We start from the raw sequence: 16,053 nt of genomic DNA, 5'->3' as shown, positions 1-16,053 counted from the left end.
TAAAGGCTTTAACGCGACATATTAAAGGCTACTACTATTCATGATTGAACAAAACTTTTGGCAGGTACTGTATGAAAAAGTATGTTTAATGAACAAGAGTCGAGAGTATAATGAGCTTTTTTCTCCCTACCTACGATTTTGCCAGCGCGCATCCAAGACATTGGAAGAGACACATCGCTAGAGAAAGTAAATGAAGTATAATTCATGCCCAAATCCAATACACATTTATAAAAGAATTAGTCAAGTGATAATTTGACCCGCTCGTTGAGGGTTTCGCTCGTTATCAATCAAATTATAACTTTTTTATAATAATAATCATAAAGTCACTTTTGCTCTTTACTCCCGTTTCTGCTTCTAATACGTCTAAGAACATGTTTAAATGTATTAGTGAAGCTTATTAAACATTGAATTAATGCTACAAAAATTATTTCAACATGTTCAAAGTTTAGATTTTAGCACTACCTAGATCAGAATAGATCGTCTAATTCTTAAGAAATATGTATGCCACAAATAAAATTATAAGCAAGTAAACCTCTGTTGAAATTCACAATTAGTATGTTTTATTTTTGTATACCTAATACTAGTAGATATTTTGTAGCTGTAGTAGCAATCAGTGGTTTGCAATTAAAATCTAAAGTATGCTATAAATAGTGAACCAAGTGGTTTGAAAAATTTCAAGTTCTATCACGCTACTGAAATCCGAATTGAACAAGTAGTACTTGAAGTTGGCAGATTTTTTTCTTTTTGAAAACTTGTTTAAATTTATCAATTATATACTTACTACGTTAATAAATATCGATCGCAGTCGTTAATCTGTAAAAATCAAAGTTTGGAACGTTTTTCGGAGCATCTCGTATTACATCAGAATGCCAATTCGTATTAATTGCAATGAACTGTTTCATCGTCGTTTTCCCATTAAATAACCAATGGGTTCATGAACTGCCACGTACCTTTACAAGTTTTATTAGCACCGTAGGTATACTTACTCCGTGTAAAACCGGACATTACGGAACAACCATGCAAGTTGCCCATGTAAATGGCCTAGGTTCCGCTATGCGGAAATAAGCTTTGCTTGTAATTTGTAACTTACTTTGTACGTAAAGAAAAAGCTCAATAGATCATATTATTGTGATACGACATGCTTTAGTATGTTAACAGTAGAAACAGTTTTATCTACCGATAGAAAAATGCACATCGAGGTGAATAACATTCATTGAAGAAAAACATTGCATTCAATTCATTCAATGACAACGAATCATTGAGTTAATCTATCGGAAATGCATTTACTAAAACTTGATTTGCTTTTTATAATTTGCACACACGGGCGTTGGTGCCACACAATAGAAAATCAGTTATAGAAAATAAAATCTATTTCGAGATAAGTAACAGTTGTTTGGACAACTGCCAATATGACCAAATATATGTTCGAAATCGAAAGGTTTTACTAAAATTAGCCTTTTTGTTTATTCAAGTTGTCAATTTTTGCTCCAATGTTGAACGCAAAATTTATTTATCTTCAATTCATCATAGTTTAATAAATACGCTTTTTAACAGCAATAAACAATTAATCAATCAGAAAAAATACTTGTCTACAATTCACTAGTTATTTTAATTAATTAATTATTCACCACTTAACAATTTTATACGTTTTATACAAGGTGCCTCAGCACCTATCTTTTTAATGAAAAGTTTTTGAAAAAATAAAATAAACATTAAGTACATTTGACAGTATTCGTAATTTTGTATAGTGGAATTCGTTTATTATGACTCCGCCTATATTGACGAATCGCTTAATATGAAGTACTTGCAGTGTTAAGTTTGGTTTTCATATTAAATTCTCTATAGGAGAGTTTGGATATAATGACATCGTTTATGATGACATATCGTTTATTATGACTGATTTTCAAGAAATCATATCCGGCTATAGTAACCCAAATGAGTAATAATAACATTTTCGCTCATTTTTCTGACATTTCTTATGTATATTGATATTACAACTCATCGTTCTTTTTCTTTTACTGTTAATAAATATATACAATTTGTAGTTTTTCTGTCTATTAAAATAAATAACTAACCAAAGTAGAAAGTTATTTTCTAAGTTTAATGCTTTGTATGACGCCTGCTTAGTATGACGTGTTTGTCATTTCCCTTCGATGCCATTATAAGCGGATTCTACTATATTTCAAAAATGGAATGTTGTGCTCTTTTGTTCAGGATTGCGTAAAGGAAACTGTGGAATTAATAGCAACAAAAACCCATAAAATTGAAAATCCTACCTCAGGCACAGATTTCGACCTTTTGAATGGCGCCTTCAGTGTGCTCATGTCCAATCCACCGTTTCTTTCTTCTTTTTCAGCATCTTCAATCGCACTCTTCCCGACTGTTGAGGTCCAATCGTTGATCACGACACCGTTAGTGTTATCACAATAATTGTTACTGTCACCGTTATTGTTAAATTTATATTCAATGTCCGTTGATTTTAAACGCACTTTCGCAAAGAACGCATCGTTTTTTATTATTTGCGAGGAGGTCTCAGACGAAGCCGCACCATCACCATGTTCCCTGCTACTGTTATCTTTTCTCACTTTACTATTAAATATTTTCCCGGTATTTTTAAGTACCTTTTTACATTTATCCTTTGAGTTTTTATACATTTCTTCCAGATTTATCCCGTGCGAGTCGGTTTCGCCATTAGGCGTTAAAGTTTCCATTTTTTGTTTGGCAGCATGTTCGGCCATAAGGTTACTCACTTTCGTTCTGAAATGAGACCACGTACCGGCGGCTTTGTTCCTTGGTTTCCTCAAGAACGTCGCCCTTCGCAATCTTAACGGAAGCTTGCTTCTCGCTTTGCAATATTCTAAATTTTGAGCGGAACCGTCTTGCGATCCGTCAAGCAAAATTTGACTGCAAGATATGTGTTCTATATCTTCCGAATTAGACGTCTTGATTTCTGCATTTATCACGTCTTCTAAATTAAAATCAGTTAATGATTGAGATAAACGGTATCTCTTATTGTTTATGGGAACTTTATAAATGTTTTCCTCGTCCTCTTCGGGGATGTCGTTCAGACTGTGGGAGATGTTCGGATCGCTACCGCTTTTCATGGGCGACACGCAATCGAATTCTTCTAAACTTTTCGTTAAATACATGTCGACGAAAGTTGTCTCGATCACAGATTCTTCGTTATCCGGTTGCGATTTGTTTTCTCCTTCCTTCAAAACGATTTTCATTTCACTTCTGTGTTTGTTCCGGAACTTGACTTGTGCGTACAACTGTTCTTTCTCTATGGGGTTTTCTTGTATGCCATTTTCACCAGATTGTTGACCGGATTCTTTTTCCCGAGGAATTTCATTTTCTTGTTCTGTGTTACAGTACAACGGTATTGTTTCTGTGTCATCTAATGCAGGTTTACATACTGCAGTTCTGACAGTAACGATTTCATATTCTGGCGGTTCTTCGACTGCCGTTTCTTTTTCGGTTGACTTTTCTGTACCATCAAAAAATGAGAAACTAATTTTAGGGACGTCGTAGTGAAACTCCTCATTGGCTGGTGGTAAACTGCTCGACGTTTCCAGTTTGTTTGGAGTTGACGAAATAGCATCCGCATAGAAAGAAGACTCCAGTTCGTCTGCGCTGCTCATCTTATCGGAGTTTCCGCGTGCATCTTCGTAATTTTCTTCAGAATCCGATTCGCTCAAATTCGGTTCTACCACAACACTATCGATTATTGCATTGTTTTGGTCGAATTCCAGCTGAGCCTGTTGAAGATCGTAGCTACCGCTAGAGTTTCTGTTCTTCTTCTTATTAGGGACTTCCAAATACGATTTTTCCGACATAGCACCACCGTCTTCTTTATTGCTGCAAGGTGACCGTCTGAAGAAGGACGGATTGGTAACGCTGGCTATGGACACTCGCCACTGGGGCTTCGAGATTTTATTATAAAACTTCTTCATCACGTTATGTTATTAGTTGCAGCTGTTGTTGTTGTTGTGTGCGTTATGGCAAGCCCGATGATGAGTTCATGCTCGATGAACTAGATATTATTTATACTTTCTAATGACGGCAAATGAAAAAGAAGCGGTTAAGTAATGATCAAATAACGGAATCGGCATTTAAATTCACGCGACTTAATTGCAATGATAAAATAATTATAATATATCCATCTCAATTGGTGTCATTTGTTTACTACCGTTAGTGATCTTTTCGCAAGGAAATTGATGATTATTAGCCTCGCAACAATAGAATATCACACATATAAGCGCTATCAGAAGAAACTACCAAACCAGTTAAGAAAATGAGAATATCCTAACAATAACCGTCTATTAAAAAAAGGATTAATTATTGGAAAAGGAAATGTATTCTTCATTGTTTCACCGCATACGTTTAGAGAATATAATACAGTCATTAATCAATTATATTACCTATACGAAGTACAACGGGAGAATAAAAATATCAGTTATAAAATTTTTATGAATAAGGTACCAATTCGATAAAAACAACGACAGTGGTTGTGGAATTCTATTAGTGTCTGATTTGAAAGGACAGGTGTTTAAACGTTTTGTGACGATTTTTAGTGACAGTTAACAAGATATGAAACTTAGAATCTAGTTAGAGAACTTTAGGACTTTACTTTACATATGATTGGATTAAACTGAAAAGTAGTAGACAGAAATCACCGAAATGCCAAGAAAAGGACATTCAGTGTCTACATTTTTGCAGTTCGTTAACAAATCAGTACTTTTACTAAAATAATTCAAATTTTACGATAAGCTCTAATTAAAATACGTTATTCAGTTTCAAAAGCAACTGTATCTTCTACATAGTAAGTTTATAATTCACATGCAAAACGATCATTAACGAGCTTGATGAGATTTCGGGAAGAATTTATTGATTTGATCATCTATACTAAGAAATACTGTTCAATTTGCATTACATCTGAGATTTAAAAAACATAGTTAGATAATGCGCCTCGACTCGTAAATAGAATAATTAATTGAACTAAAACTTTTTGGATTTTCTTAGACCCAGTAAAACATTTATACAACAAAGTCAAAAATAAAAAACCTTCTGCTGTTGTTATGAAGAATAGAATGTTTGACCTGCAAAAATGCAAATTGACTTCCTACCTTGGTTAAATATCTTACAAAATCCGTAACAACGAGCGTATTATTTGCTTTTTAATAGAGATTAATTATACCAGCGACAAATTGTTAGGACGGCGCTATAAATCTTTTAATTAAAACTCAAACATATTCAAGTCGCAAAAAGAGATCATTTTAGGTTTAGAATAAAAACCAAAGCGGATTTAGGGGATTTGTTAATAAACTGATTAATGGTTCTAAACAACTTTTTGTTGCAACAAGGACTCAAAACTAATAAACATTTACTTCGCATTGGAACCAATAATATACCTAAAGTGTTTTAAGAAATTGTGTTGAATGAAATCAGGAAGGTAATATACATTTTTAGAAGAATAACCTAATAATAAAGCGTCATCCCCATAGCCGAGGAGTTCTTTCAGAAATGGGAAATTACCAACGAATAATTTAAGTTGAATACTCGAAGTTATACATTCGTCTATAAGGGTAATTTTTAGGTGAATGTAAAAGCAATGGGAAGAAAACTAAAAGACAAATGACAAATTTTTTGCTCGAATGATTTTTTCTCCATTTCAAGTGAATATGGCTGAAAGTAACCATAACTACAAAATAAGAAGAATTCAATATTTAAAAACCAAAATTTCCTCAACTTTCAATAAACGAAGTGAATTTTGGGGAGAGAGGCCTTCAAGTATTTTCGTTACAAAATCAAGTAGCCCATAAACGGTTTCGCACCGGTAAACCAAAATAAACCTACAAGTTTTTATGCCTCCTGAAGTGTCCTGTTTAATGTTAACATTCTGTTTTGACATTCAACCAAATATCTACATGCAATGAGAGATAAGCAGCCGTCGATGACGTTTAAAACATGTTACACAAACACCAGGTAAACTAAACATTACGTTTTATGTTTTACAAATACGTTCAAGAAAGAAAGTAAGAAATGGGAATGACAGAAACTTAATTTAAAGTATGTAATTGTCAAAAAAAACTCATTTAATTTATAAGATAAGCCGAAAACAAAGACGTATGGTATAGTAAACGTACAATTTTCACAACAGGTTGATTTACAGGTAGCTATTTACCTGGTGTTACGTACTTGTTTGTTCAAGGTCATGCTTCAATTTGTACGATAAAAAGCACTTTTGTTATGTAACCTGATTATGCATGTGATTGTATTTTTTATAGTAAAGGTCAACTGAATCTAATAATGAAGTGAAAAACTTATTAGTTATTGCNAAAAGCTGCTTTAATAATAATCGTAACCTTTTTAGATATAATCCAAAGTGTATAAGATATGTGACTGATGGACTTACGTAAAGTGACCAATATTTCTTATAAATATTTTTCCGTATGCGTTACGACGTATTGAATGGGAAAACTATGTATTCTTATTGGCTTTTTCTAAAGGGGACTACTGACAGCCTTGCAGATATATAGAACGAATTTATTATTTATAATTATGAGCAAACATCTGGAAGGATCCGATGCTCCTGGGGATGTAATCCGAAATGTGAATGCAAGGTTTGTACCTTTACTTTACAAGTTTTCCTTTGAATTTTTTTATAAAATTATATTTATTAGATACGGTAAAAATAAAAAAAAAAAGATTTTATGATAGATTTTAAAAAAACAATTGACCCCAAGCAAGAGCATTTTTCATTAAAATGTTTCTACTTCTTCTACTATACCTATTCGATTGTCGAATAGGATTTTACTGTTCCTGATTAATTTTTGTAATCCTAATAAACCTAATCTGGTGAGATCGTCCCTGCACCATTCAAAATTCCAATCGAATGATTGTTGCCGACTTTCTTTTTGAGATCTATTAAAATATCTTTCTCTTCATTTTCACAAACACCGACGCGAAATTTAAAAAGAGACCGACTACAATCCATGCATAGAAGCCACAAGTTTAAAACCGCTACTGTACTAAAAGCGCTAATTGTCTTCGGCTATTCATCAACCTACATCCATACATACATGCATCCACGTACAACCATAATTATATTAAGGCAAAGAGAAATGGTGTCACGGTGCCGATGTGTCTGGTAATAAGAGCGACAATGACGGTTTATGATAGTTAATCATGCGCGTTTTTTGTTTCTGTTTTATATGGCTGCGTGCCATCCAGGTGTGCTCTGGTATGTGTCACGCGCACAATTGTCTCTCTTATTATTATACTGATACGGCAAATACGATAATGGGTGGAACGAATAGACGTGGGTGATGACAGGAATTACTTCGTCGTGACCGATAAACGAGATCTAAAGTAGAAGATATTGTCCCACTTATTATAACTGCTTTATTAAATTTTCTGACGAAAACGAATCAATTAAAGGAAGTAAATTCGTTTATAACGGCCAACCCTTTTTAGCGACGACAATGTAAAGTCAAGTTAAGTTGCATAGTTAGGTAGTAGGAAAACATATCCGTTTAGTACGGCTGCCATTTAAGCAACCATCTGCTTATAGCGACCTATTTCAATGATAATTCTTCCGGTTAGAACGACGCACAGTGTTTTGCATACAAAACTACGCACCAACGTGCTAACGCTATCCTTATTAACGCGCGTAAATCACAGTTAGTGTTTATCACTTGTTCTGACAAAGTTAGAAGCTCAACACAATGAGGTCTGTGAAGCGAAAATTGAAGAAAAAGGTTTTATTTTACACCGTTTAGAAGTCAAATGTGACCCTCGCGAGGGGGTTTGGTGTCTCATTCTACAATATCCACAATAAAAAAAGTTAAAAAAGATAGAACCCTCATTCAATACCAATGTTTTAAATTGTAAACGTATCAGGGCATCAATTCAACAACAGATAGGTCAAGCATTATTACAGTGGTTTAGGCTTCAGTATAACCGGAGAATACCCGTTAAAAAGCTAATTTTTTTGATCAAAAAAACCATTGTGTCGACCGAAAATCGAACCAAAACAGGTGAGCAACGGCTTTAGATCTGTAATACAGTAGAACCTTGATAACTTAAACCTTGATAACGTAAATAACCTCTATGAATTCATAAAATTTTGTGTTAACTTACCCTCGGAGTCCAAAACCTCTATTAACTTAAAATAAAAACCCTCTATAATTTAAACGAATAATTTGGGCATCGCACGTCAGTAAGCAGTGAAAAGTGGTTTGAATCGGGAGAAAGTCTTCTATGTAAAAAAACGAAGAATTGCTGAATTTCCTAATTTAAAAAGAATGTTTGTTTACATGGTTTAGACAGTGTAGAAATATGTAAAAACATTAGTGTTAGTGGATTTATACTAAAGGAAAAAGCTGGAAATCCATAATTTTAAAGCTTAAACTTAAACCCTTAGTAAGTAAAAACCTTAATGACTTAATTACGTTTCTCTTGGTCTTTATTAGAAAGAATAGGAGAACAGATGGAAGTCAGTAAAAGATAGGCGAGATAGGTTGGTAGGACACCTTCTCAGGCATGAGACATATTAGAGGCAGAAACAGGAGTTAGGAGGGGTAGAGGTAAACCTAGTATAGATTACTGTTCGCAAATAGTTAAGTATGTAGGCTGTTCTAGTTTTAGGGAAATGCGAAGTTTAGCTCAGGATAGGAAAGAGTGGAGGTACATGTCCAACCAGTCTCAGGACTTACGACCCTATGATGATGATGATGATGATTGGTCTTTATCTAATCGAGGTTCTACTGTACACGGTAATAAATGTATCTCTTCAGATCTACGGAAACACTATTTTAAAGTTACAGATGGATAGATTTTTTCAATATTTACGAATATGTAACCCACACTTTGGGTTTGTATACTTTACATGAAAAATCTGATACTTGTATAAGTAAACGTACCTGTTCGGCATGACATACTTGGAGGGCTAATTACATACACGAGAGAATTGCGACTGCCATAACCATAACATCAGTTCCGTTTGCCGGAACAACAACAATACGTGTACTTTTTATTGCCCTCAACAAACAAGTTGACCAACACAAAAACGTTGTAGCAATTATTATAACGGAGATAATACGTGTGTACGACGCCGACGCCATCATTATCCTTTAGAGTGTTGAGCAAAGTAAAAAGTTACAAGACACCGACCTACGTGTAAATTAGCGAAAATGGATCGCGACTAGTTTTAGAAACTGGAGCAGACCAAGAGAGAAAAAAATTAGCAGCGGCTAAATTAACGTAAGACATTTAATGAAAAGCCTGTCCGAATGATAACATGAGCTTCTAACTGTAGTGGTTTTGTCTGATACTCGATTTTCCGGTAAAATCACTATCCGATACATCGAATTACGAATTACACAGTCAACTTCAAGTTTAAAATCTCAATCACAATCTACCTAAGTGTAGATAGTCTATATATATCGATAGTTTTCTTCACATAAATGTCAAATGGTTGATGTTTAGAACGGAAGGAGTAGTAGGGATATAAAGCAGAGGATAGCGACAATGTAGGGGTGCGAAATATGGACAGTGGGCGCGACGGAAAAGAAAAGTTTAGAAGCGTTCGAAATGTGGTGTTATCGGCGAATAATGAGGATACCGTGGATTAGAAAGAAAAGGAGAACAGAGCCCGTAGGAAAAGTTTCCATTGAACTTCAATGGGAATCAATGGAAAATTTGTAAATTCCATTGGAAAAATAATTGTTTCCATTTACAATAATTCCATTAATATTTACATAAGAAAAATTTCCATTGATTTTCAATGGGAACCAATGCAAAATTTATAAATTCTATTTAAAACCATTAAATGGAAAAACAATTGGTACCTAAAAATGGAGAAGATCTGGTCTGAGATGATTAAAATTTATTAAAGAAATGGAGAGAAACGTGCTGATTGTCACAGCAAGTTGTAAAATTAATAAACAAGACATTATTTGGAATAATAAATGTCATGTAATTAATATTTTCCTCATATTTTACCTTGATTAAAAAGAATTTCATTTAATTACCCCTAGCAATAATTAAAAGTAAAAAATAAAGAATTGACACTAGGATTTCCATTGGGTTCAGGAATGGAAGTTCCTATGGAACGCAAGGGAAGTCCCATCAAGTTCGAGAATTCTAGTGGAAATTCCATTCATCCCATTGGCAATTCTCCATTTATTACCAATAATTATAGTCAGTGGTAATTAAATGGCATTTTTTAATGGAAATAGAATGGAAATTTTTCCTACGGGAGGACTCTATAGAAGTAAATAAAAAATAAGCGAGATAGATTGGTAGGACACTTTCTTAGGCATATTAAAGGCAGAAACTGAAGTTAAAAGGAGTAGAGGTAGACCTAGTTTGGATTACTGTTCGCAAATAGTTAAGGATGTGGGATGTTCTAGTTTTAAGGAAATGCGAAGATTAGCTCAGGATAGGAAAGAGTGGAGGAGCGTGTCCAACCAGTCTTAGGTCTGACGACCTTATGATGATGGTGTTTAGAATATTGCCCTTGAAATAAGTTTAACAACTCCAAATTTATTGTTATGAGAAAGAGCGTGAATTTTGTTAGGCCATAAAACCGCAGTGGTATAAAATATTTTTTTATTTTTACAAGCCTCTTAATTGTATCAAAATCAGCGAACCTTATAATTGTTTCAAGAACAAAAGAGAAAGTACCGACATAATTACAAATTCAATCAGGTGGCGGTATCGATACTGTAATTCAAATTAATTACCAATCGTCGTTGGTTAATTTAAATGAAAAGAACCACAAAGTTTTTTGTATTGTAGAAAATTTGCAAATGTTAGCTCGACTGAGTCCTCCACAAAAATTAATTAAATTAATTATAATATAAAGAGTATTGTCCATTTCATTTTCAATTTTATTTACGCTCTATATCGTTTTTACCGAGCGCAATATATATCATTCCCTGTTTGAAAGTAACAAAAGGGTCCAACACAATGAGTTATTCAATACCAAGCTGCCAAGGTCTAAATTCTACCCTTTACACAACAAGTAATATGATTTAGGTCCGCATCGTCAACTGTTCAAAGTAAACCAAAAAGGAAAATTAAAAGCCATACCTAGCAGGACGAGCTGGCTACAAGAAATGCTGATTCTCATTCTACAATCAATTGCTCGTTTCTAATTAAATTTTTGATTGACAGGTCACCGTACTACCTTTACTATTTTTTATTATCTACTTCACATACAGAAAAGCATTTTAGATGACCGAAATACAGTGTTTAAGAAGGCATTATCATCAATCCTGATCTTTTCAAATAATAAAGGCAACGTGCTTTTTGCATCCCTTAACTTAAACTACTACTGTAATTAGTGTGGATGTACTCGATACCTAGATCTGTATCATTTAACACATTTAAACGGTTTATTTGTACAATTATTTGTGGATACCTAGTGTTGCTGTGCAAATCACTATCTAAAAAGAGAACCGCAGCTTTGAGCATCCAGGTCAAGCAATGTAAACAGTTCAGAGATGCGTAACACCTTCTTTGATTTGGTGTTATAACAGTAGTTGTAGGAAGATGCATTTACACACAAACCAAGATACACTCGTTATGAATGTAATAATGTTAATCATTGAAAACATTGTAATAAATATTTATTCCAATTGTGTATGTGCCTACGCCTTACGTCGAATTACTCAATAGGTTTATATACCCTTTGTAATACAAGAATATCTATCGATATCTATTCATTTAAACATCAACAACGCAACCTATTATTATAATGTGCTAAGAATTATTTATTATTATCGTAATGTTAAAATACAATCGTAACATAAAATAATAAGGGTTGGTTGCAAATCCTGTGCCAAGATGCACTTCCAAACAGACGATCAATCAAAAACAAGAAAAGATTTGAGAATAAAAATAAAAAATGGTATGACAATAAAGAAAATAAAGCCCAACGACCCAAAAAACAAAAATGGTGGGACAACGAGTGCCATGAAATGAAGCAAGAAACAAAGTGCAACAAAAGAGGAAGCTAAAAAATATAAATGAAAGAAAGAAGGAAGAAAAAGAAACAAGAAAATGGTAGGAGGCTAGAAAGGATAAAACCAGCAAAAAATTCTGGGAATTGTACACAGTAAAGACGGTCATTGAGGAAGAAAGAAAGAAAGAAAGAAAAAGGAGAAATATTCCTATTCTTTGCTGACATAAAGGGAGCTTTTGACAGGATAAATAGAAAGAAAATATGGAGTATAATGGAAGAAAAAGAATAAATATGAATTTAAGGAAAAGAATAGAAGAAATATATGAAGCAACATATTTGAGTACAACTTGAGTACGGCTTTCTTCAAACTGGCTTTTGCGGATTTAGAAAATTGAATGAGGAAAATTCACAAGGGAGAAGTAATCATGGGAAAGACGAAAGTATCTTAAGCGGATGATTTAGTACTTATGGCAAACAATAAAGAGGGGATGACAGAAATGACGAGAAAAATGGGAAGATACATCGCAGAAAGAGGCTTAGAAGATAATAAGAGACAGAAAAGGTGGTGAAAGAACGAAAAAGATTAATATTTACATGGGAGGGAGAAGAAATAAAAATGCACAACCACCTAGGCTACTTGATACATTAGAATAACGGAAACGAAGAGCAAATAAGAAACTTAAAAAAAAAAGCAACTGCAGTCTTAGGGAAAGTATGGAACACCTTTGATAAGGGATTTTAAGGAAAATTGGGAAAAGAAAATTATTTATTTGAAGTACTGGTAGAAACTAGGGTTGGTCGGTTTTAAAAACCGTTTTTTTGGAGAAAATTATAAAATTCGAAAACCGGTTTTTTTAGTAGAAAATATCGGTTATAAATGTATGAATAACACTTAAAAAAGAATGAAAATGACAAATGTAGCCAAATGTACCAGATTGATGAAAACACTGTTGCAAGCGGTTTGGTTCTTGGAATCATATCGGACCGATATAAACGGTGTGTTTTGTCTATTGGATGAATTAATGTAGATTTTATATCAGTTTGATAGTTTTTATTTAAAGGAACCGGAAGAAGTGACTTCCTCTACTCAAACTCTAAGAAAAGAGTTTTTGGCCCTAGAAGCCACAAATAAAAGGACAAAAAATTTAGGATTATTATATGAGGCTTTAAAAACGATTAAGCCTAGTTCGGTCGCAAGTGAGAGGGTATTTTCTATTTCGGGGAATTTTGTGAATAAACTAANGCAAGCGGTTTGGTGTGTTTTGTCTATTGGATGAATTAATTTAGATTTTATATCAGTTTGTCTTCTGGTTTCTTTATGTACAGTTCATAAATTCAGTGTTCAGTAAATAATTTCAGTCAAAAACTGCTTTTAATCACTCTAAATTTTCTGTTAAAATTTTTTGTTCGAATTACAGAATATTCGAGCAAAAAATTTTTTTATAAAAATTCGAAACCGGTTAAAACAGGTTTTCTGGAAAAATTACTATTCGAAAACCGGTTTTATAAAATGTCGGTTTTTGTATAAACCCTAGTAGTGCTGTATGAAGCGGAAATATGGGGATGGTTACCAAAGGAGTACAAAACAAATACATTCATTGTACATTCATTTTCAGCGCCCAGGGCAATTGGCAAGTACTGCCCTAGAACCTCTTCACCCTTCAGTAGCCTTTTCAATAATACTCGCCTACCATGATACCTTTTGTTATATTATCATTATAACGACTATCTGTTTTTTCATTATTCATTAAAAAGGTAAGTAATAAGAACCTGTTTTATTAGAACGTGATTATAGGAGAATAACCACACGTTATTAATACATACAAAGTAAAACTTTCATTTTTATTTACCATAATATATATATTCGCCTCCACAAGCGCTTGCTGTGATTCCTAATTTAGCAAACAAAAGCAACAGAAATGTATGCATTCAAAGAAACAGCAAACAGATGACTAACAGGTGTAAAAATTGAGAAAGTAAGATCCCATTAAGTCAGCATCGATAACTAGCACTTGTGATTTAAAAATTAAATTGATTCTGCAAGCAATAAATCAAATGATGTGATGGATGAAACAGGTTCATAAATACGTTAAACCTTACCATCAAAACTACTGGTATCACCGAAACATATGTATTAAGTTAACGGAAAATGGGTTTTGCAAACCATATTTTCCGTATTTTATTTCGTTTTCTGTCTTTACTCAGTTTTACTAAGCTTTATTGTGAACATTATGTCGTTTTCATTATGGATAAATGACCATATAATTTCAGGTAGATATTAGCAAATTTAGAATATTACCTCGGGATAGGGAACAGTGGAGGAACCTGTCCGACTCTTAGGACTAACGATCCTACGATGAAGAAGGTTAATACTAAAATTAATTTTCATTATCATAAGGTCGTCAGACTGGTTGGACACGTACCTCCACTCTTTCCTATCCTGAGCTAATCTTCGCATTTCTCTAAAACAAGAACAACCCACATCCTTAACTATTTGCGAACACAGTAATCTAATCTAGGTCTCCCTCTACCCCTTCTAATTCCCGTTTCTGCCTCTAATACGTCTGACTAGACCTTCATGCCTGAGAAGGTGTCCTACCAACCTATCTCGCCTATATCTTATTGACTTAAATTAATTTTATAGAATTGAAAATAAAAGCATCATCCTACCTATGCACAATACATCAAAACTAATTCAAAAACAGCTGAATACTTGTAAAATACGATAACAACTGATATAAGATAAACCCATCCAATAGTACCTTGAATTCCTTCCGAACATCCAGGATAGTGTTGAATCCTCGGGAGGGAATCACTAACGACAACTGACTGGTAATCTAAGGTAGTTTCTTTAAAAAATAAATGATCTTTATAATAACTAACACCACTTTTTTATAAATCAGTAATTTGATTTACTTTAATTAAATTAAAAACAAAAGGCATTTGTATATTAACCAACTAAGTACGCCACTCAATTTTATCTGTCGAAGAAGGGAGATTGATTATTATTAATTTTAAACTACTTTTGTTGCACAAAACAGATTGATGTGGGTATATTGAAGTTGTGGTACTGCAAATGGAACATTTTCATACACAATACCAATCTATCGAATATAATTTTTAGTGGCACATTCATTTCCGAATGAATGAATCTTGCTATTGTATTTTGGGATTAAGTACTACAGTATACGTACACATATACAATTCCCATACTAAATGAGCATATAACTGGGAGTTTGGGAACGTTTTGTGTTATCTATTAATACGTAACGGCTAATAAAAGGCAACCGATACTGATTGCCCATTGATTATAATATCTTATGATCGCCGGTTATGTACTTTTCTCGCACCATTAAGCTAATGCATGTTTCACAATCAGTAGCGGTGTTAGGGTAGGGCGCGGTTGGGCGATTGCCCAGGGCGCCGGACAAAAGGGGCGCCGCAGGCGCCCTCCACCTCATTCTCAAAATTAAGCGGACGGAAGCCCTAAATTAAGCGGATTTTTTTTATGTTGGCAACACTTGAACGGAACGTAATCCGTTCGATCGGAGTTTATTTTACAGGGAATCCCCAATCAAAGAAAAACACATTGTCTATCTCCTTTTTGCCCGATCAAAATGTGGTTACACCTATTTTTGTTTTAAATTTCATCAAAGATCGCTACTTACAAGAACTGTATCCAAATGTATGGATAGCATTGCGAATATTACTGACTATACCTGTAACGGTTGCTAGCGGGGAGCGGAGTTTTTCAAAGCTGAAGCTGATAAAAACCTATCTTCGATCAACAATATCTCAATCTAGATTGACAAACTTAGCAACTTTGTCAATTGAAAACGAAATTGCTGAAAACATAGACTTTGATAACCTTATAAAAGAGTTTGCTGATAGAAAGGCCAGAAAAGTAAAATTTTATTAGTTTGTTTCTAATAAATGGTTATTTTTTATAATAAATAATTATTTGTTTTAATAAATGGTTATTTCATTATATGCTTTCCCTTTTTTCCTATGGGTTTGAATTGTAGTTGGAGGGCGCCGTAGAAATCTCGCCCAGGGCGCTGGTAATGGTAAAACCGGCACTG

General features: G+C 33.8%; 1 protein-coding gene across 2 annotated transcripts in view; it reads right to left on the bottom strand.

The window, feature by feature from the left end:
• The window catches only part of LOC108736906, a 33,371-nt gene extending 27,040 nt beyond the window's left edge, over positions 1 to 6,331 (bottom strand). For both annotated transcript variants that reach the window (XM_018469517.2, XM_018469516.2), the window contains exon 1: positions 2,277 to 6,331. In XM_018469517.2, the coding sequence (XP_018325019.1) occupies positions 2,277 to 3,953 (1,677 nt within the window). In that variant the 5' untranslated portion in view covers positions 3,954 to 6,331. The remainder of the gene's footprint in view (positions 1 to 2,276) is intronic.
• Between the last annotated feature and the right edge of the window lie 9,722 nt (positions 6,332 to 16,053).

This window comes from Agrilus planipennis, unplaced genomic scaffold (genome assembly GCF_000699045.2).
Source record: "Agrilus planipennis isolate EAB-ADULT unplaced genomic scaffold, Apla_2.0 scaffold55, whole genome shotgun sequence".
NCBI lineage: Eukaryota > Metazoa > Arthropoda > Insecta > Coleoptera > Buprestidae > Agrilus > Agrilus planipennis.
The sequence above is the reverse complement of the archived record's forward strand: the minus strand, read 5'-3'. Positions and strand labels throughout refer to the sequence as shown.